The sequence below is a fragment of the Dromiciops gliroides genome, chromosome 1 (assembly GCF_019393635.1).
Source record: "Dromiciops gliroides isolate mDroGli1 chromosome 1, mDroGli1.pri, whole genome shotgun sequence".
Taxonomy (NCBI): domain Eukaryota; kingdom Metazoa; phylum Chordata; class Mammalia; order Microbiotheria; family Microbiotheriidae; genus Dromiciops; species Dromiciops gliroides.
In genome coordinates this window covers 675,857,424-675,878,953 of record NC_057861.1, presented here as the reverse complement: position 1 = coordinate 675,878,953, position 21,530 = coordinate 675,857,424, and the positions used below count along the sequence as shown (strand labels likewise).

Below are 21,530 nucleotides of genomic sequence, written 5' to 3'. Positions count from 1 at the left end.
GGCCCCCAGCTTGTCTTGGGGAGTGGGCGGGGCAAGGGAAGGCTGGTGCGCCGCCTTGCGACTGCGCAGGCGTCCGTGGGAGCCGGCTCCTTTTCTGCACTTGTTCAGGTAAGGTATTGGCTGGGATCGAGCTCACGGGAGCTGCGGAACCTGGGGGTCCCGGCAGGCTCCTGAAACTGATGGGGCCCGGGCTCAATAGGGAGCCCCACAGGCGAGAGAGAAGCAGGGGATGCGGCAGCGTCCACCACCCGGCGAGCCCCTGCAGCCCGAACGGGGGGGAAACTGAAGCAAGCAGCGTCCTTTTCCCTCTTCAGCTCCCCGGGTGGGCTTCTCAGGAGGTCAGGCTGAGGCTCCGTCCCCGGGCCTCGGGGTCTCTGCAGGGTCTCCTCGCCCCCGCCAGCCGCCATGGGCAGCAGCAGTAGGATCGAGTGCATCTTCTTCAGCGAATTCCACCCCACGCTGGGCCCCAAAATCACCTACCAGGTAGGCATGGGATGAGCTGGGGCGGGGCGGGGGGAGGGGCTGCCCAGCCGTGGCCCCACCCCCTACTCCGGCTGCCCAGGGCTGTCTCCCCAGGTCCCCGAAGACTTCATCTCCAGAGAGCTGTTTGATACAGTGCAGGTGTATGTCATCACCAAGCCGGAGCTCCAGAACAAGCTGATCACGGTGTAAGTCCTGAGCCCGGCCCCCCTGCGCGAGCCCCATGGGTGGAGACTTGCCAGATCGGGGCTGAGGGCGCAGCGCAGAAACACAGCCCCGGGCCTCCTGGGCTTAGAAAACACTGGGAAGAATTTGACGTGTCCACAAGGTAAAATGTGACAGGGCCAAAGGAGGCATTGGCACCAAGTGGTCAAGGAAGACACCACCGGCTTTTCACTCACCCCCGGCTTCCGAGCCTTAGTTATGACTACATTAGTAGCCTTGCCTCTTTACCTCGCGTTTCCTTAGCCCATGGTTGGATGAGTCTGGTTGATTTCACCACAGCATTCCTCCTCTTCTTTTCTCCATTCCTACAAAACACCACCCTCCTCACCATTTACTTGGCTGGACTACTATAATTGCTTACTAATTGGACTCTCTACCTCCAGCCTTTTCCTCTTCAATCTATCCTCCACACAGCTACCAAGTCTATATTCATAAAGTACAAATCTGATCACGTCACTCCCCAATCCAAGCAAAGGTCCAGTGATTCCCTCTTGGCCTTCCAGAATGAATGAATGAATGAATGAATGAATGAATGAATGAGAGTGAGAGAGGAGAGATTCCTCTAACCTGTGTTTTCTTAAATTATTCCCCCTCATGCACTCTTCTTCTAGTCAAAAAACTAGCCTGTTGGCTGTTACCAGAATATGATATTCCATCTCCTATCCTCTCTACCTGGAATGCTTTCTTTGGAAGCCATAGCTCCCTTCAGTATTCAGTTTAAGTGCCATCTCCTCCAAGAGGCCTTTCCTGATCCCCCCACCCTCACCCCACAGTTGTTTGTGCTGTCTATTTCCCTCCCACACCACTGGCCAAATGACTTTGTATTTATTTTGACTCTATTTACCCCTTACTTATCTATACACATATTTCCTCTAATAGGACGTAGGCCCTTTTGAGGTATGTCCGTTTGTTTTGAATGGTATCTTTATATCCACATTACCTGGCACGTAGTAGGTATCTGATGCTTATCAAACAGAAAAATGTTTTTTGGAAGAAAAGATTGGGACACTGATCACTTTGAACAGACTGGGGAGGAATCAAGAAAGGTTTTACAGAAGAGGTCAATAGATCCTCCTGAGCTGGACTGTTGAGAGGGTGTACGTTCCTGACATGGAGAAAAATCAGACTGGGCACCAGTCCAGTTTGGAGCACAGAATCTATAAAGGGAAATTACATGAATTGAAGCTAGAAGTATGGGTTGCAACCAGATTCTTGAATGTCAAGCAAAAGGAGTTTGTATTTTATCCTTTAGGGAACAGGATTTTGAGTAAAGGAATGATATGATTGAAGCTGGACTCTAGAATGGTGACTAGCAGATTGCAGGGTTGCTCAGAGGGGGAGAGGCAAGGTCAGGGAGACAGAAGTGCTGTAATAACCTTGGTGAGAACTGACCAGGATCTGGACCAGGGTAGTGTCAGGAGAAAAGAAGAGGCAAATGAGGAATATTGCCAGGGGACAGATAAGGTCCTGAACAAGAAACCTAGTGGGGTCCCCAGAGGCCCAGCTCCTATCACATGCTCTAAGAGGTTTTCCAGAAAGGGGGGGGCAGGGAAACTGAGAGAGGCACCTCCCTCGTGACCTCGTGACCCTGCTCCCTGCTTAGGACAGCCATGGAGAAGAAGCTGATTGGCTGCCCCGTGTGCATCGAGCACAAGAAGTACAGCCGCAATGCACTGCTCTTCAATCTGGGCTTCGTGTGTGATGCCCGAGCCAAGACCTGTGCCCTGGAACCCATTGTTAAGAAGCTGGCTGGCTACCTCACTACACTGGAGGTGAGAAGTAGCCCTACCCAGCGCCCCCCCCCCCCGCCCCTCACAGCTGCCCAGCTCCTTGGGGGCCATTTCTCTAGGGGCTCAAGCCCCAGGGCACTGAACCACATTCCTGGTTTTCCTAGAGTGACTCAGCTTGGGTGGTAGAATGATGCATCTCCTAGATTTGAAAGAGACCTTAGATACCACCTAGTTCAACCATGTTTCCTAGAGAGGAAACTGATGCTGAGGCAGGGAAAAGACTTAGGCTCCTATGCTCCAGCTGTAAGACGAGGCTCCCAGAGGTTCGGCCAAACGGCTCATAAAATGTCAGAGGCAGATTCCAGCCCAAGTCCTCAGACCACACGTCCCGAGTGAAACAGGGCACCGGGGCATTGGCCTCCCCTGCCGGCTGTCTGCCAGTCATGGACGGGCCTCGCGGTGCCCCCAGGAAAGAGCAGCAGCTCTCACCTTTTCCATCCCATTGTGCCTTGTAGCTGGAGAGCAGCTTTGTGTCCACAGAGGAGAGTAAGCAGAAGCTGGTGCCCATCATGACCATCCTCTTGGAGGAGCTCAATGCCACAGGCAGATGCACCCTGCCCATAGGTAAGGCCCCAGGCTCCAGGCCCTCCACCAGAGAGCGGCTCCCTGCACATTCTTGCCCAAGAGGAAATAAAATTCTTTATTGGCGGGGGAGGGGGGGTCCCACAAAGCAATAAGGGTTAAGTGTGCCCAGGGTCACACAGCTAGTAAGTATCAAGTGTCTGAGGTCAGATTTGAACTCAGGTCCTCCTGAATACAGGGCCGGTGCTTTATCCGCTGCCCCGAGGAAATAGAATTCAGAGCCATCCACGGAGAAAGCAGGGATACATAACCCCACAAAGATCCATGAAAAGATTTCAGCAGATCCATGAACTTTAATGGGGAAAAAAGGAACCCTTTATTTTCACTAATCTCCACGATTATCATTTAAGAACATGCCTCTGAGAAGGAACCTGTAGGCTTCCCCAGACTGCCAAATGGGACGTCAGCTTGACGGGCACCCAGCTTTGTGAAGGAGAAGAGGGTGGGCCTCATCGTGAGGAGTGGGACGTGCAGAGGGGAGGGTTCCTCAGACAGGTCACAGACTGAAGAAAATGGAGAAAGGCCAAAAAGGAAGGTTAGACCCTTTGTGATCAAGCTCCAAAATCTGGGCACAGCCCACTAGTGAACTTTCCCAGAGGCCTTAGCTCTGCAGATAACCCAGGCCTGCTCTTTACCAAGGGAGTTCCCATTTGGGGTCATCAGCATCTCCATGCAGTGTGGCGGTTAATCCACAGCCCGTCTCCCATGTCTGGGGTGAGAACCCGGGGAGGATTCGAACAGGATCCTAGGTTTTAGGTTGGTAAGAAATGCCAGAGGTTGGCTGGCCCTCCTTCTACCCCATCTCTGTTATTTTATGGAGGAGGAAACAGGCAGCGTCCAAATCTCACCGAACCTTGGTTTCACCACCTGTGAAATGGGACTAGACTTTCCACTGCCACACAGCCAGTTAGTGGTAGAACTTGAGTATGAACCTCTATCTCTGCCTACTGGGGCATCATTCTTTCCACTCCAACATACTATGGCATACAAAAGTGCTTTGGAAGTGGATAAAGCACCGGCCTTGGATTCAGGAGTACCTGAGTTCAAATCCAGCCTCAGACACTTGACACTAGCTGTGTGACCCTGGGCAAGTCACTTAACCCTCATTGCCCTGCAAAAAAAAAAAAAAAGTGCTTTGGAGAGTATAAGGCTTATACAAATTCGGTCGTGGGTGCACGTGCTGGTGCCGTTCTGCAAGGCTTCCTGGAGGCCAGGAATCTAGAGGAAATGGGACGATCCCTTCCCCATCATCTTCCTCTATAGATGAGTCTAATACCATCCACCTGAAGGTCATTGAGCAGCGGCCTGACCCCCCCATCGCCCAGGAGTATGACGTGCCCGTTTTTACCAAGGACAAGGATGAGTTCTTCAACTCCCAGTGGGATCTCACCACGCAGCAGGTATGCCCACTTGCCACGCTCGCTCAGGGTTCCCCTGGCCAGTCAAGCTTCCCTCTCAGTCGCTGGACTCAGTGTTGACATAGCCACCTTCTCTAGATACTGCCCTACATCGATGGCTTTCGACACATCCAGAAGATTTCTGCTGAGGCCGATGTGGAGCTCAACCTTGTGAGGATTGCTATCCAGAACCTGCTGTGAGTGGGTCAGGGACCAAGAGCTTGTGGGGGGGAGACCAGAACTAGAACATGGGCCCTGCTGGGACCTGCCCTCCCCACCTCTCCCATCGGCAGGATCCTCCCCCTCTCCTGAGACCCCACAGATGTTATCACTAAGTGGAGGATACATAAGCTAGGGGGTGGGGCTTGGGGGGGGTGGCCCCAGCAAGGGGCACTGCCACAGTGGGGGCCAGAGGCCAACACTGAGCAGGCTGTGTCTCCTGCAGGTACTATGGGGTGGTGACCCTGGTGTCCATCCTCCAGGTGAGAAGGGGGACAGAGGGAGGAAGACTGTGTTTGGGAGGAGGGGTTTCACTTCAGATCACAGCTTGAAATCAAGACCTTAGTGCCCACTAAAAGCTTGAGCCTTCCCTTGGAGGAGCCCCAACTGAGAACAATGGAGAATGAGGTTCCCAGTGGGAGGGGGATGACTTGTGTGCATGGCTAGAGCAGACACAGAGTGGCCTGGAGAAACTGAGGCCCAAAAGGGCAAAGAAACACAGCCACCGTTCTACAGCAGAACAAAGATTAGAACCCCATTTTCCTAGTTTTCAGTCATGCAAGTTCCTTAGACTCTCTAACGTCTTAGTATTTACTGATGGACACTGGGGCCCAGGAGGGACTTTCTGAGGTCACATAGCCACTCCAGAAGCAGTTCTCCTGCCTTGTAGTTGGGGGTTCTGAGCTTGGGCCCTTCAGGCCTCAATCCAGCTTTCCTCCCCTAGTATTCCAATGTGTACTGCCCCACGCCCAAGGTCCAGGACCTGGTGGATGATAAGTCACTTCAGGAGGAATGTCTGGCCTATGTCACCAAACAAGGTACGGGCGGCACGAAGCTTCCAGGGCATCTGGTTCACAGGCCTCTGCACCACCTCAAAGAAGCCACGTCCAGTGATACACGTTCACAAAGCATTTTAAGATCCAAAAATACCTCCCAAGCATCTCTGCAAGTAGTATTATTCCCATTTTATGGCTAAGGAAGCTGAGGCACAGAGTTGTAAATGCCTTGCCTGTGGTCACTCAGCTAAGAAGTGTTGGAACCAGTATTCAAACTGGTGGCTCCTGGCTCCCAATCCCACAATGCAAAGCTGCCTTTTAGGGGCCCAGAATAGTAGAGAAGAAATCCTAATTCCCGTTCCTCCCAATTGTCCTGAGCCCCAGAAGGGCAGAGGGTGGGCCCAGGTATGTGGGCCACCAGCTTCTTGCCACCATCTTGACCCACAGGCCACAAGCGAGCCAGCCTCCGAGATGTCTTCCAGCTCTATTGTGGCCTCAGCCCAGGCACCACGGTCCGAGACCTCATCGGCCGATACACCCAACAGCTGCAGCATGTGGATGAAAGGTCAGACAGGGTGCAGGCTTCATCTCCCAGCTGGGAGTGGAGCAGCTGACTAGTGGGCTCTGGGAAACCAGGCCTCCTGGGGCCGAGTGGCTGGGGAAGGTTCCCAGCCAAGGACCTTGAGGCAGAGATGGGATGGGACGGATGGGACGGGATGGGAGGGGGGAATCACTTACTGCTCTAAGGATCCTAAACCCCCTTTCTCACAGCAGCCCCGGGAGGGAGGCAGGGCTCACCATTTTACCGTCAGGGCACTGAAACCAGGAGGAAAGCCAGTGGCATCTCCCTGGCATTGGTCCTGCCTGGTAGCCAGTGCAGGCATTATTACTGCAGAAGAAACTGAGGTACTGGACTGTCCAGCACACCTTCCCCTCCACCCTCCTGCCTCAGAGAGCTACAAATGCCTATTGCTATGCAACCTTGAACCAAACACCTTTCCTGCTCTGGGCCTCAGTTTCCCCATCGGTAGAAAGAGCACCTTCAGTCCTCTCAGAGGTCACCTCTGTCTAAATCGGGGATGTTGACACTTTAGGGAAGTGATGTTTTCACACAGTAGGCACTTCATATGCTGAATAAAATTCAGTCGGGGCCAGGAGGCCAGGCCCGGCAGGGGCTCGGCCTGACGTCCGGCCCCCCAAACAGGAAGCTGATCCAGTTTGGGCTGATGAAGAACCTGATGCGGCGCCTGCAGAAATACCCGGTGCGCATCACGGCGGAGGAGCGCAGCCATCCGGCGCGCCTCTACACCGGCTGCCACAGCTACGACGAGATCTGCTGCAAGACGGGTGGGTGTGCGGGCGGGCCTGGTTTGCGGGGCGGCTGGGGGAGCGGCAGCCCCCTTTGCTGAACGAGCTCCCGCCTCCCGCCCTTCTAGGAATGAGCTACCGAGAGCTGGACGAGCGCCTGGACAATGACCCCAACATCATCGTCTGTTGGAAGTGAAGCCTCCTGCGGCCGGAGCCGCCCGCGGCGTACCTGCCTCCCTGCCTCCTCTGGCCGCCCGGCGGAGCCAGCGCCTGGCTGCAGGACTGTTGGGGGCGGGCTGGGTCAATAAAGCGCCTTCTCTGCCTTCTCCAGCGGCCTCGCTCCCTGCCTGCTCTGTCTCCTGCCTTTCCCCTGGCGTCCAGCAGGGGGCGGGGGCGCCCTCACGTACGAGCGGGACGCCTTCGTTTCCGTGGCGACGGCGACGCTGTTCTTTCTAACCGCTGTTCAACTACTGAGCGTCCTGCTCCCACCCGCGAGTGTGGCCCCGCGTGACACCTAAATGCGGCTCCGACTTGCCTCCATCCCACTACAGCCCGAGGATGGGGGATTTGGAAGTGCTGCTGCCCGGAGAGGCCGACGCCCTGGTGCAGGCCCTGCAGAGCTTTCCGCTGTGGGAGATGGGATCCCAGGGGTGAGGGCTCTGGGGGCCCCCAGAAAGGGGGCTCAGGGGACAGGGACCCTAGCCGTGGGAAGGTTCTGTCTCTATGGGCTGAGGGCCGCAGGCCAGCCCTCAGAGTGGGCAAGGAGGGCGCTGATAAAGACTGAAGATGTTCTCCTGGGCTTGGAGAGGGCTCTAAACCCCCCAGGGGTCTCAGACTGGCAACTTGAAGCTCTGGGTGCAGTTAAGGTGAAGGCTCATGGCGGGGAGGGAAGGGCTTTCCTCTGCTAAGAACTGTGACTGGTTAGGTAGACTAGAGACCGAGGGCAGTCCTTCCCAGAAGCCAGCCCTGTTGGGGGCTACCTGGTGTCTGGAAGCTGCCACACGCTCTCCTCCATCCCACTGAATCGCTTGCGGCCAGGTGGTGTCGGCAGCATGAACAGCTGGAGAAGTTGAATATGCAGGCCATCCTGGATGCCTCAGCCAGCCAGGGAGAGCCCATCCAGGAGCTGCTGGTCACCCATGGCAAGGTATGATGTGGCCACAGGGGACTGGAGACTGCTGCTGTGAGAAGGCCAGATACCCATCCCCCACCCTGACCCCTCCCCCACTGACAACAGGATAAGAGCCTTGAGTAACTGGCTTCCCTTCAGGAAGGCAGACATTACCTACTTCCTTCCCCATCGGAGGGCTCAGGGCTGACTGGAAGGTTGGGTAGCCTCACTTGTGCTGGTAGCAACTTCTGTAGGAGGCTCTGAACAACTCTAAAGCCCCTAAGTCAAACTCTTTCCCTTTCTGACACCTACATTCCACCTGTGGTCCCTTGATCCCTAGAGGCCAATTTTGATATGAGAGGGAAGTTCTTATCCCCTTCAGACCAGGTATATATAACAGATGAGACATCTAATACATGGATCCAGTGACCCCAAAGGGACCAGGCCCCTGCTCCACTGGCTCTAAAAGGGTTTCCCTTTTCTCTGTTCTTATCCTCCCTCCTCAAGGGGACTCTTTTCCCCCTTTCTATCAACAAATCAAATTAGTGAGAATTCCCTTAGTTCTACCTACTGAGTCCAGCTTTATGCTTCAAGCTGAGGGAAAATCCATTAGTCTAAGGTACCTTTTGAGCCAATGCACTTACATCCAGATCACTCTGAAACTATGAGCTAGAATGGCTAGAATGGCTAACTCTGTCCTAAAAGGGGGAAGGGACTCAACATTTATGAAGCACCTACTACTGTAAGCTAGGCACTGTACTAAGAAATGGCTAAGACCTAGTCTCTGACCTCAAGGAGCTCACAGTCCCAGCTGGGGAATAAACAGAAACAAAGAAAATGTTAAATGGCAACCAAAGATTTCAGTGAGAATTTGAGATAACAGGGTTGTAGGGTTATATACATGAGTGTACAATGAGAAAACATTAAGTGTTTGTAGAGGTTCTGAGAAGGGAGAAAAGACTAGGAATCCAAAGACCTGAATTCAAATACCAACCCCAACACCTGCTAGTTGTGGGACAACAGGCTTCGGGTTCCTTATCTATAAACTGACTTTCCTGGACTGTTAGGAGGAATGTGATTTGTAAACTTTTTTTTTAGATTTGTAAACCTTAAAGCACTATGGAAGTGGGTAGAATGAGCTGGGCTAGTCAGGGAAATCAGGCGCAGTTATTTCAGAATAAAGAGAAGCTGGATTAGGGATTAGACCATGAAAAAACCCTGGGTTTCCTTCTCAATTCATCAAGCATTTATTAAGCACCTGCTGTGAGACCAAGACAGTCCCTGCCCTTAATGAGCTTCCGTTCTACTGGAGTGAAACCACCTGTACAAAGATAAGGAAACCCAAAGTAGGGCCTGAAGCCCACAATGTGGGAAGACCCGCAGATGAGATACGGAATATCTATCCAAGGTAACAGTTTGGTTGGAATGGAGAGTACATGACAGGGAGTCATTTCTAATCAGTCCAGAAAGATAGACAGTAGCATTTTCCCCTGGGGCATTTTATCTCTTCCCTGGGTCCTCCTTGCTCGGCACGTGTGTTCTGTGGAAATCTAAGAACTAGGTTTCCCATAGGACTGTACATTTATTTATTCCCTCAAGGTTGGCTCTGTCCATAGAAAGGCTGACCTGTGTTACAGAGAGAACTACCCACTGATCATTAGCATTTGAAAAAAAAAAAATGCTCACCCACACTAAGACTCAGAGATGCAAATCGGTTTAGCTCAGAGGAACCAGTCCACATCCATCAAACTTGCAAAAATAAAAACATCTAAACTCAGTACTGGTGGGCTTCTGGAGAAGAAGGTTTGCTCACTTGTTACTGGTGGAAATGCAAACTCAGAGCATCTCTGTGGAGGGCAACCTAGCCATGCCCTTGGACCCATGAATAAATCCAGAAAGTGTTAGCAAAACAGTACTCTGTAGTTGGGGGGTGGGTAGAGGGGGAAAGCAATATGATTGTCCAAATGGCTAAATAAATTGTGGTACAGGGGCAGCTAGGTGGCACAGTGGATAAAGCACCAGCCCTGGATTCAGGAGGACCTGAGTTCAAATCCGGCCTCAGACACTTGACACTAGCTGTGTGACTCTGGGCAAGTCACTTAACCCCTCTGCCCCACAAAAAAAAAAAAAAATTTTTAATTGAATTGAATGAATGAAAATTCTGGTACATTATCATGCTAGAATACTGTAGTTCAAAAGACATGGGAATATAAAGAAATCTGGAAGGACCTCTATGAAATTCTGTAAAGCCCCAAAACAAAAAAGCAGAACTAAGAATGAGCAAAGAATTCTTATAGAGACAGAGGAAATGACTGAGAAACTATGACGTTTTGTGTACCCAAATTAAATAAATCATTACAAAGCAAGTACACTTAAATTGATATTGAATATTAAATTTATAGATGACTGCTTACATAAATTGTAGGACATTAATATAATGGCATCCTCTAATGCAATTAATAAGGGCAGTTATGAGGAATACCAAGAAATCTGGAAAATTGAAAAATTCAGAAGCAGAAGAATGGAGGTGCTCTCGAACTAGGTTGCTTTGAGGGTAAATGGACAAAGGGTTGTGCTAGAGCCTTGGAATGACTAATAAATCAATCCCTAATGGATTAGGAATCCACAGAGCAACTTGATAGGCTACTTAGCCTGAGTCAGATTTTGTCTGAACACCTGATTTGCACACTTTTCTCTCCAAATCTCCCTTGTGACTAAGTCCTAGAATGAGGACCCCTATATTCCTGAGTGTGTAGCTGGAACGGGAAAAGGAAAGTCAGGGAGAATGATGTGGAAGAAAAATACTGTAACTGCATTTTGGAATTTTTGGATAGAAGCCTGCTGAGGACAGATTGTCTTATTGTATCCTAAGCATTTTTCTTAGAGAAAATCCAAAGGGACAGAAGTCTGTCCTGCCTTTGAAAATCTCCCTTACCCAAGCCGTCCTGAGTTAAAAATTGTAGTTTCCCTAAACAGATAAAATCCCACAGTAAGCTAAATCATAGTAACAGCCTACGAGTAACAATTTTAGTGTCAGCAAATTTTCCTGAAACTCTTTAATCTCTCTCCAACCACTCCCTCCCAGCATTCTTCTTTCTGCCTAGTCAAAAGTAAACGAACACAATAAATACTTGTATCAAAGTCTTCTTCCTTTTCTAAGTTTGATCACTCATCTAATTCGGTCAAAGCATGGCCGCCTTGTGGGGGATCTATCCAGGGCCCCTAGCCCAGAGCAGGTCACTGCCCTAACCCTAATGCCTTTGGAAAAGATATCTAAAGGGATTTCAAACTAATATCGATTAGACTTTTTTCTTAGGTGGGACCAAGGGCTCCAGAATAGTGTCCTTAGCACAGAGCCTAACATATATAGTAGACACAGCAAATGCTGGTTGACTTGTCCTAATGAAATGTTAATAACACAGGGTGTCCCAAAGGTTTTAGTGCAGTTTTACTAGCTTAAAACTGTGAGTTTCAAGTTAAAACTAATTAACTTAGTATTTAGGTTTAACGGTTAGTTTATTTTAGTGCAGTTTTAAGCTAGTAAAACTGCCCTAAGACTTTTGGGACAGACCATATGTTGTCCACAGAAGAAACTGGAGGATGGAGTACCTTGTTTTACATCACAGGAAGTTCCTAGAGTCAAGGTCCAGGACCACAATGGCTGCAAAAATAAACTGGAAATAAGATGTTGATGGCCCTCAGCCAAGACAAGGCCTGGAGCCAGCCTTTCAGCTATCTAGAGAGACTTTGGATTGAGCCTCAGGTTCCTCAACTGTAAAATGGAGAAAATAACACTTAAAGTACCAACCTCCTGGAGTTCTAGTGAAGGCCAAATGAGATAGCCTGTGTCAGCACCTTTTTTAAACTGTCAGATGCAGCATTTTGCCCTTTCAGCTAATATTTTTGTTGTTGTTTTTGGTGAGGCAATTGGGGTTAAGTGACTTGCCCAAGGTCACACAGCTAGTAAGTGTCAAATGTCTGAGTTCGGATTTGAACTCAGATCCTCCTAAATCCAGGGCCGGTGCTCTATCCACTGTGCCACCTAGCTGCCCCACTTTCAGCTAAGATTGCCCTAGAAATGCATGAATAAGAGCTTGCTTCCCATTAAAGACCAGAGGAGTCAGCTCCTGAAGGCTGGAGGTTGGGGAAGACTGTGAAATGGGGGGGTCGGGACAAGGAGCTGGTTTCAGGAAGAAGGGGAAGAGCTCAGGGATCTGGTCAGGCCCTTAGAGAAAAATGAGAGAAGGCATGACCCAGTGGGGGCCACACAGGGCCTGGAGAGCAAACCCAGGGTTCAAACACAACTCCAGTTGTGCCCAGTGCTCCTTCCACCCAGACACACAACCTCTGTGATGCAAGAAAACACTGCGCCCATGGGAGGCTGGGAAATTCACTGAGCTACTGTGTGGCCTGTTCTTTATATGGCCACAAAATAGAGAGAATCATCCCTGCTCTACTTAGCCCACTAGGGTATCTGTGAGCACATTGTCTTTCAACCTAAAGTCTGATAATGAATTTAAGTTGTTACCTGGGTTCAGTTTTGGATAGAGGCCTATCCTCTGACCTCATTGCTAGTTTGCCCATTTCATTGCCATCCCCCCATCCCCCAGTCACTTAGTGTTTTCCTCATCAAAGCCTCAGGATTGGGTAAGATGTTGGGAGGGATTAGAAAAGACCCGAACTCCAGTCTGGGATAATCTTCCTGCTTTAGGCCCCTAGACTAGCTTCAGAAAGCAAAGCATTTGTCAACCACAAACTTAACCCCTAGCCTGGTGAGTGTCAGGATCCACGGGAGAACTCTTCCAACCCCAGTGCCCCAGATCTATTTGGATGGAATTCCTGCTCCTCATCACATCAAAGGCTTATTTGTGACCCTCCACTTCCCTAGAGGGAAAAGATAAGCCAGGAGTTGAGGCATAAGTTATTGATTGCCCCACTCGTCAAATGGGTCTTCTTTTTGAGTAGTCTCCTATAAACATTCACTACAGAGATCCGTGGTGTAAAGTCTGTGACAGAGCATGCATCTCTTCTCTCCTCCCACACCACCAGATCCCGACTCTGATTGAGGAACTGATTTCTGTGGAGATGTGGAAGCAGAAGGTGTTCCCTGTGCTTTGCAAGCTAGAAGACTTCAAGCCCCATAACACCTTTCCCATTTACATGGTGGTGAGAGCAGCAGTAGAGCCCATACACTCTGTGCCCCCACTGCAGGCCTCTGCGGTGTATACCTTCCCTTCCAGCCCCAGCTAGGGCTGGCATGCCATCCCATGGAGGAGCGGGGCTGTGGACTGGAAGCGGGATGTCTCTCCCTAGTGTGCTCTCCTTCTCTCCTGCCTAGGTGCACCACGAGGCCTCCATCATCAACCTTCTGGAGACTGTCTTCTTCCACAAGGTGAGGCTGGTCCACCCAAGGACCAAGGAGCGCTGAAGAGCTTTTAACCCTGGGAATAAGATGGGAACTGATCTGGAAAGCCCGGGAAGTAGACTGGTTGAATTAAATGGTGGTAGCCATGGCTGGCTCGTAGCACTTGCAGCACTGTGCCCCAGGGATGGAGAGAAGAAAGAGGGGACTGTGGCCAGAGCCTGTCAAATGTCATCTCCGGCTCCTAGACTGGCAATGGGGCTCTGGGCAAGTCGGTTAACCTCTCTGTGCTTGAGACCAGTGGTGTCAACCTCAAACAGAAAGGATCCCTGCAGGGCACATATTGATTCAGAAAACCACCTGTTAACATTATATTCCATTGCCTATTTATTTTTAAAAATATTTCCCTTTTGATCTGGGGGGGTAGGGCAATGAGGGTTAAGTGACTTGCCCAAGGTCACACAGCTAGTAAGTGCCAAGTGTCTGAGGCCAGATTTGAACTTAGGTCCTTCTGAATCCAGGACCAGTGCTTTATCTACTGCACCACCTAGCTGCCCCCTTCCCTGTTGATTTTTTTTTTTAATATTTATTTTCCAGTTACATGTAAAGATAGTTTTCAACATTTGGTTTTTGTTGTTGTTGTTTTGCGGAGCAATGAGGGTTAAGTGACTTGCCCAGGGTCACACAGCTAGTAAGTGTCAAGTGTTTGAGGCTGAATTTGAATTCAGGTCCTCTTGAATCTGGGGCTGGTGCTTATTGATTTTTTTTTTTTGAGGCAATTGGGGTTAAGTGACTTGCCCAGGGTCACATAGCTAGTAAGTGTCAAGCGTCTGAGGTTGGATTTGAACTCAGGTCCTCCTGAATCCAGGGTCAGTACTCTATCCACTTCGCCACCTAGCTACCCTTATTGATTTTAATCTTGCTAGGAGAGCCCTAGTTGTGTCAGGGCCCTCTGCTTCCACACCTCTATATAAGGCCCTTAAAACTTTCAGTTTTACCGAGTGGTTGACCAAGAAGGGACCAGCTTGCAATGGTAGAAGGAGTTTCCATCTCCAGGAACTCCCTGTACCAATGAAATCACAGTTCTAGTCCCTATCCTTGAGTGGGGTTGCTTGGCTGTATCCCACTCCCTCCCCTTTGTGGCCCTGCAGACTTTGGCCTATGACTGACTGCTTGCCGCCCCCCTCACCTGACCCCAGCTTCCTGGGCTGGGAGCTCTGGGCTGAGTGAATGAAACCCAGACACTGTAGGCGTCCAGAGGAGCTGCGCCCATCCCACACTCTCCACCACAGGACTCCTGGGCAAGGATCGTGTGCCTCCATGTTCCTGGTAGACTCGGAGGTGTTTAAAGATGGAAGGGGCCCAGCACCCCTCCCGAGAGAGAGAGACGCGATTCAGGCACTGAGACCAGCCTCGTGGGCCTCTCACCCCCCAGGGCCTCGGGTCCCCTCACCTTGCCTTTCTTTCTTAGGAAGTGTGTGATTCAGCCGAGGACTCCATTTTGGACTTGGTTGACTATTGTCACCGAAAACTGACACTCCTCGTGGCCCAGAAGAGCTCTGGAGGCCTCCCAGTGTCTGAAGGAGAGCTTGAACTTTCACCTCTGCAGGTATCTCAGGCACCCCTTCCCCACCAAAGCTGGCTCCGGACAGCTGAGGCTGTGGGCTTTTTTTTTTTTTTTGTGGGGCAATGAGGGTTAAGTGACTTGCCCAAGGTCACACAGCTAGTAAGTGGCAAAGAGCTGAGGCTGGTCAGATTTGAACTCAGGTCTTCCTGAATCCAGGGCCGGTGCTTTATCCACTGTGCTACCTAGCTGCCCCTACCTGTGGGCACTTTTGAGAAGCCAGTGACCCTGTGGCCCAGACTGTGCAGGATGAGGCTCCAGTCAGAGAAAGGACCCCAAACGGCCCACCCCCTACTGAAAACCTGGGTTTTCCCCATGATCCCCAACATGCCCTCCCCCTGCCCTCCAGGAGCTACAGAAGCAGGCCCAGACGATGGAGTTTGAGATCTCTCTGAAGGCCCTTTCTGTGCTGCGCTACATCACAGACAGTGTAGACAGGTGAGTGGTGTGGCCAGTCCAGAGCCACCTTCCCCCAGGGGAAGCCCAGGTCCGATTTCCTCCCAGGAGAGGTCCCTGGGGGCTGGAGAGGAGCCAAGGGCACAGCTTGGCTCCCATTCCCACCATGCTCCTCTCCCCACTGCCCGCCCTCTGCAGCCTGTCCCTGAGCACCCTAACTCGGATGCTGAGCACCCACAACCTGCCCTGCCTCCTGGTGGAGCTGCTGGAGAACAGCCCCTGGCATCGTGAAGAGGAAGGTGAGTGTGTCCCTCCAGGAGTTTTCTGGTCTGAGGGGAAGCCAGACGCACAGAGCAGCTCGGTGAGTGGGCAGGCAGCCTGAGCCCAGAAGCCCAGCTCTCCCTGTACCGTGACTGTCTAGGCCTCTGATTAAAGACAGCTGTGGGCTCCAAAAGTCCATCCACAAGAATGTCTGAAAAGCAAACCTTGCCGTTTCCCAGTAGGAGCGAGGCTCAGCCCACTCTCCCTCTCCCTGTGCATCCTGTGATCAAGGCCTGCAGGGGAGTTAGTGCAGCCTGCTCTCTCGGCCCTTTATCCTCCACATCGGGGAGCCAAGGCCCAAAGAAATCGAGGGCCATGTCCAAGATCCCAAAGCCAGTCCGTGGCAGACCCCTGGTCTCTGCCTTCATAGCCCATAAAACTCTGTCACCTCCTCCCACCGCTCCCATCCCCTCTCCGCTGCTCTCTCTTCAGGCCAGCTGAAGAGGTTTGAGGGGGGCAGGTGGCAATCGGTGACTGCCAGGAACTATCAGAAGCTGACCAAGACAGATGGTCAGGTGTGGATTGCCCTGTACAACCTGCTGCTCAGCCCCGAATGCCAGCCCAAGTATAATCTCACCGGCTTCAACAAGAACCAGCTCCTTAAGGCGAGTGATGCTGAGAGTGTTATGGGCCAAGGGCAGGTGGAGGGCATCCAGCCTTCACCCATGCCCCCCTGCCTCCCTCCTGGGCTCCTATTCCCTCTGCTCTAGCTCCTGCAAGCCAGCATAGCCTGGCCATTGCTGCCACCAGCCCTCACCAACTGGCCACACCCTGGCCCCCTCTCAGCTGGGCCAGAGAGGGGTGGCTATTTTCAAAAACCTTTCTACAGTCTGCCTCAGGAGGTAAAAGACCAAACTCCCCCAGGTGGCTGGATTTGGCAGAGGGCCCCAAACAAGGGTCTCAATGTTGGCTAAGTTTGATTCAGTCCAGATTGGCTGGCACAGTTCCTGAGCCCCGGGCACCTTCCCTGCCTCCTACCTGCCCTATCCCTGTAATATTGGACAGGACCCTGGATCCCCAGGTCACTTCACCCACTAGAATGACTACCCCCAAACCGTTCCCTACCTGAGAAAGCTACATCTTTTCAGACCTTGGACATCTCCCTCTCTTTGCTCTGTCACCACTGCCCCCCCCCAACACACACCTCCCTCTATGGCTAGGATCGGTTGGAACTCTCATCAACATCCTAATGCTTCACTGTCCCACCAAGTGGAAAGAAGAGCCCGATTGTTGGCCAGCTGTGTAAACTTATGCTTGACTGTAGAGGCTGCTCAGCCCAGGTCTTCCTCCTTTCCCTAGTGAGGTATTAGCATCCCGGACCATCTCAGAGGTCTTTCCCTGGGCTCCCTAGATCTCCCTAGTAGCTTCCCTTGGCTCTGTTCCCCCAGCTCCGGGCCTTGCTCACTGATATCACACTGGACCAGATACCCAACCTGGTGGAGCTGCAGCGCTTCCTGAGCCACCTGGCACTCACTGAGCCCCTCCCTCCCAAGAAGGACCTGGTCATGGAGCAGGTATCAGCAGAGGGAAAAGGCTGCCCTGCCCGGCCCAGAGCAGGGTGTGACTACTCATCGTCCTATTGTACAGTGGGGTCCAATAGTAAGAGGACTGTCAATGAGGCCAGACCCCTGGGTTCTCTTATTGGCACAGTCTTGAACAACTCAACTTCTGCCATATTCTTTGACTCCTGGACGTCTCCCATTCTGGGGCCCTTCCTCACAGATCCCAGAAATCTGGAGCCGGCTAGAGAGGAAGAACGGGGGAAAGTGGCACGCCATTGCAAAATACCAGCTGAAGCATGTCTTTAGCCCCTCTGAGCAGGACCTGCGTCTACAAGCCAGAAGGTGAGCTGGGGAGTCAAGAGATTGGGCTCCAGACAGGACCTGCAGCCAGACCCACCCACCCTTTTTTTTTTTTGTGACGCAATTGGGGTTAAGTGACTTGCCCAGAGTCACACAGCTAGTAAGTGTTAAGTGTCTGAGGCCGGATTTGAACTCAGGTCCTCCTGAATCCAGGGCCAGTGCTCTATTCACTGCACCACCTAGCTGTCCCCCACCCACCCTTAAGGTCCCTGATTCCTGAACTTCAGGGAGCACCAACCCCCAAAGGGGACCTTTGCCCTCAGCCTGGGCCAGGCCTTTTATTTTTCACTGCTTTCTAAACCTCAGCCTGAGGTTGGGGCTCCCCTGACCTCTTGGCCACGCTGCTTCTCCTGCTACCATAACTGGCCTCAAACTTACTGTCCTAATGTGCCACACATCCCAAAAGAAAAGTTTTCCAAGGTGTACTATATAAGAAAACTAGATGATCCACTGAGAAGGAATATTCCAGGCCAAGATAATCAGACCCGTGAATGTAAAAGAAATTGACCTAGTTCCAGCTTAGGCACTAACTTAGTTTTCAAGCACATCTGTCTAGCTAATGTTTTCCTAGGCAGGTTTGACCCAAGATTCCCTCTAGTCCATAGGCCACCGTCAAGAATGGTTTCTTTTGGGGGCAGCTAGGTGGTGCAGTGGATAAAGCACCAGCCCTGGATTCAGGAGGACCTGAGTTCAAATCTGGCCTCAGACACTTGACATATACTAGCTGTGTGACCCTGGGCAAGTCACTTAACCCCCAAGGCCCCGCCAAAAAAACCAAAACAACAACAACAAAAAACCCAACAACAAAAAAAGAATGGTTTCTTCAATCCCAGAACAAGTCCACAAGAACAGTGATTTGGATTCACCCACTTTAATCCCTGGGATCAAGCCCCCAGATCCCTGTCAGCCAATCAGGAAGTCTCATAAGGACATGGCTGGTGTGGAGGTATACCAATTCTACATTCCTGACTAATCATAGAGCTGCAAGGCACATGAGAGATCACTTGGTGTGGCCCCTTGGTTTCTATACTTGGACTTCCTGGGAAACTGAGAGCTAGACAAGGGAAGACACTTGTCCACAGTCAAAAAGGCAGCAAGTAGCAGAATCTAGATTTAAACCCATACCCTCTGGTTTCAAATCCAGTGTCCTTACCTCAAATCAAGGACCAGACCTTCAACCAAGAAAAAAAACAAAAAACAAAGCAAAACTATGGAGATACCAAAAGCTCCAGGCTGTATTATGGAATATCACCTCAGAATGGATAACCCACCTCTCTCAACAGAACCCCAGACCAAATACCATGGTCATACTGGTCTCATTTCTCTACCCCCCCCTCATTCTCCTGCGTTTTTCTACAGATGGGCAGAGACCTACAAGCTGGATGTGATGGAGGCATTGAGCCCTGAGAAACCCAAGTGTGCCTTCTGCAATGCCGAGGCCTCCAAGCGATGCTCACGGTGTCAGAATGAGTGGTACTGTAAGCGGTAGGTTCCCACAACTCCCCAGACTGCTTGAGCAGGACTCTTCTCTCCCCAAGGAAGTAGAACCTCCCCAAAAGCTGATCCAAGAGCTCTGGAGCATCTTGGGCTCCAGGGGTGGGGCGCCTTCAGGAGCTCCCAGAGGCCAAACCTCATTGGCCCAGAGCTGTCATGCGCCCTAGGATCAAGGCAAAAGGGTCAAGTCCCTGAGGCCCATGGACCCATTCCTATCTTAGGACAACAGCTAAGCAGAACCTCATTGAGCCTCAGTTGCTCCTCTTCCTCTTGAACAGGGAATGCCAGGTTAAACATTGGCAGAAGCACCGAAAATCTTGTGACTTAATGGCCAAGACTCTGGACAGTGTGAAGGAAGAGGTCAAAGCATAGTAGTAGCTGCTGCTCATTTATGCTCATGGTATCCCATCGTGCCCAGCCCCCACCCACCCAAGGCCCCAGAGTGCCCCACTGTGCCAGCTATGTGCCCCCCACACACACACACCCCAGCACCCCAGGCCAGACTGGTCCATAAGCTCCCACCTCAGGCGGGGTCACTTGTGGCTCCCTGCCCTTCCTGGGTGAATCCCTGGTAACCCATCCATTCTCGACTAGCCCGGCTGCAGCTCCCAACCTGTGCCTCAGCTCTCAGGACAGCCCAGACTACATGAGTCTAGAACAGAGGGTGCTTTCTTCTCTTGGGAGTGGGGCAGGGTACTGGGGGAGATCCTTCCCACTCCCTTCTTGCCCCGGGTAAGGGGAATTCTAGGGAGGGCGAGTTCCCACAGGCACCCAGAGAAAGGAGGGAGTAGGGTCCATTGCTAAGAATCCCCTCCCCTTTCTGAGAGTCTGTGGCTGGGAAGTGCGGATGTGGGGTACCTTCTTCCTCTCTGTAAAGCACAGTAAACGCTTTCTTTTGAGAAAGAAGCTTCGGTCTGTTTGTAGCGCCGGACAGCCCTAACTTGGCCCCTCTCTCTTCTGGCCCGCCTTGGGATGGGATGGAGATGGGGTTGGAAGAGGGCTGCGGCTGCTTCCTGTGGGACCAGGCCAGGCCTCCGGGAGAAAGGGAGGGAGGAGCAAAGCTCCCCCAGCCGAGGTCTGAGGGATGCTGCTCCAGGAGCCTGGGGCAGCTGGGCTCTTGCTCAAAGGGGCCTCCCCCTGCACCCTTTTTCAGGCTAAGGACAGCACAGAGCACTGCCCCTATTTGGTACTCCTAAGGCCAACTTCCTCCCCCTTGTTATGGGAGGAGGGACCCGCAGATGTTCTCAGCCTATTGCCCCCTCCCTCTTCCCTGTGCCGACAGAGGATAAAGTGTCCCCCCTATCCCAGCTTGCACATTTCTGGTCTGGTTCCCCTCCCCTCCATTTGGTCCCTCCCTGCATTCGTTTCCCGCCCCCCGAGTCAAAGGCTGAGTCCCGCCAGCCCCCTCCCAGACTAGTTTCCATTGCGTGGCTTTGGCTCGGGACACCACAGCAAACCGAGGCAGGGCCCCTGGGGTGGGGCGGGGCCGCTTGTCAAGCACTACCCGAGCTGTCTCGGCGGGGGCTGGGGGAAAGGGGTAAGGGGGGGAGGGGGGAGGGGGGAGGGCGGACTCCAGCCTCCTAAGGCGCTCGGAGTTGGAAGGGCTGGCCCCGCCCTAATCGTGCTCCTGCAGCTACTCTGAGGCTACTGGGACGCCTAGACGGGAGGAGGCGGCGGCAAAAACTTCTACCCATCCCAGGAGGGGCAGGGCCAAGGCGAGGGAGCCCCCGGCAGCCGAGGGGGCGGAGAGCCAGGGTGCCCGGTGCTGGCTGAGCCTCCCACGGAGCCCGAGAGGCAAAGATCAAGACGGACAGAGAATCAGAACTACAGGCAAAGGCCGAGAGGGGCTGAACTTAGGCTGGGGGGGGGGGGAGGGGAGGATGGGAAGGGAGTGAAGAACCAAGCAGTAACTAACTGTCCCAGCTGAAGAGCACTGAGGGAAGGAGAGCCCAAAATAGACAAGAATCCCCCCTGCCCGGCCAGAGAGGGGCTGCGCTGCTCCGTGCTTGGCCACAGCTGGGACCCGGGACCCTCGGAGAGGCAGCGATGTCTGCGGAGCCGGAGCTGATCGAGCTCCGGAACTTGGTCCGTACCCCCAACGGGCTGCGGGGGCTGGAAACCGGCCGGAGCCCGGGCCCTCGGAGTCCGGGTCGTCTGGAGCGTGCCAACGCACTGCGCATCGCCCCGGGCCGCGGCCCAGACGTGCTGCCCCGAGGCCGTCAAGTCCGTCTGCTGGGCGGCCACAGCGACCCCCGACTCACGGCCGGACCGGGCCGAGGCCATTGCTTCCGCCCGTCAGGGCCGGGCACCCACACTTGGTGTGACCTCTGCGGGGACTTCATCTGGGGTGTCATTCGCAAGGGCCTTCAATGCGTCCGTAAGTACTGGGGTCTCCAAATACGAGGGTGGGGTTACTCAAGTGTGACCACGTGGGAGCTGCGGGTGCACGGCTTGGGAAGTGTGGAGAAGGGCGAGAACGTCTAAGATCCCAAGGGAGTGGGGATTGGGGGTGCACTTGCAGCTAGCTGTGCGTCGTCTTGACTCAGGTTAGTTGCAGTACCCAAGCAGCACGTGCAGTAAGAG

The 21,530-nt window shown here is 52.6% G+C and overlaps 3 protein-coding genes across 5 annotated transcripts in view; all 3 read left to right on the top strand.

Annotated features, from left to right (window-relative positions):
• NPRL2 (NPR2 like, GATOR1 complex subunit) lies at positions 1-7,102 on the top strand. Of its 3 annotated transcripts, none has more exons than XM_043967834.1 (12): positions 1-108; positions 315-483; positions 577-668; positions 2,309-2,477; positions 2,951-3,059; positions 4,341-4,477; positions 4,574-4,671; positions 4,920-4,956; positions 5,418-5,511; positions 5,917-6,034; positions 6,674-6,816; positions 6,906-7,102. In XM_043967834.1, exons 2-12 carry the CDS (start codon positions 406-408, stop codon positions 6,971-6,973), a joined length of 1,143 nt encoding a protein of 380 aa, XP_043823769.1. In that variant the 5' UTR covers positions 1-108; positions 315-405; the 3' UTR covers positions 6,974-7,102. The 3 variants fall into 3 exon arrangements, with proteins under 3 accessions (XP_043823769.1, XP_043823777.1, XP_043823784.1); XM_043967842.1 differs by having other exon boundaries at positions 11-108; positions 381-483; XM_043967849.1 differs by lacking the exon at positions 1-108 and having other exon boundaries at positions 456-483; positions 2,314-2,477.
• On the top strand, positions 7,087-19,817 carry ZMYND10 (zinc finger MYND-type containing 10). Its single transcript, XM_043967821.1, has 12 exons — positions 7,087-7,427; positions 7,816-7,924; positions 12,938-13,054; positions 13,227-13,280; positions 14,722-14,859; positions 15,224-15,312; positions 15,469-15,569; positions 16,024-16,196; positions 16,980-17,105; positions 17,314-17,435; positions 18,813-18,938; positions 19,226-19,817. Exons 1-12 carry the CDS (start codon positions 7,336-7,338, stop codon positions 19,317-19,319), a joined length of 1,341 nt encoding a protein of 446 aa, XP_043823756.1. The 5' UTR covers positions 7,087-7,335; the 3' UTR covers positions 19,320-19,817.
• A 773-nt stretch (positions 19,818-20,590) lies between these two features.
• RASSF1 (Ras association domain family member 1) overlaps positions 20,591-21,530 on the top strand; it is a 37,843-nt gene continuing 36,903 nt past the window's right edge. The window contains exon 1 of the mRNA XM_043978013.1: positions 20,591-21,324. Coding sequence (XP_043833948.1) covers positions 20,994-21,324 — 331 coding nt within the window. The 5' untranslated portion in view covers positions 20,591-20,993. The remainder of the gene's footprint in view (positions 21,325-21,530) is intronic.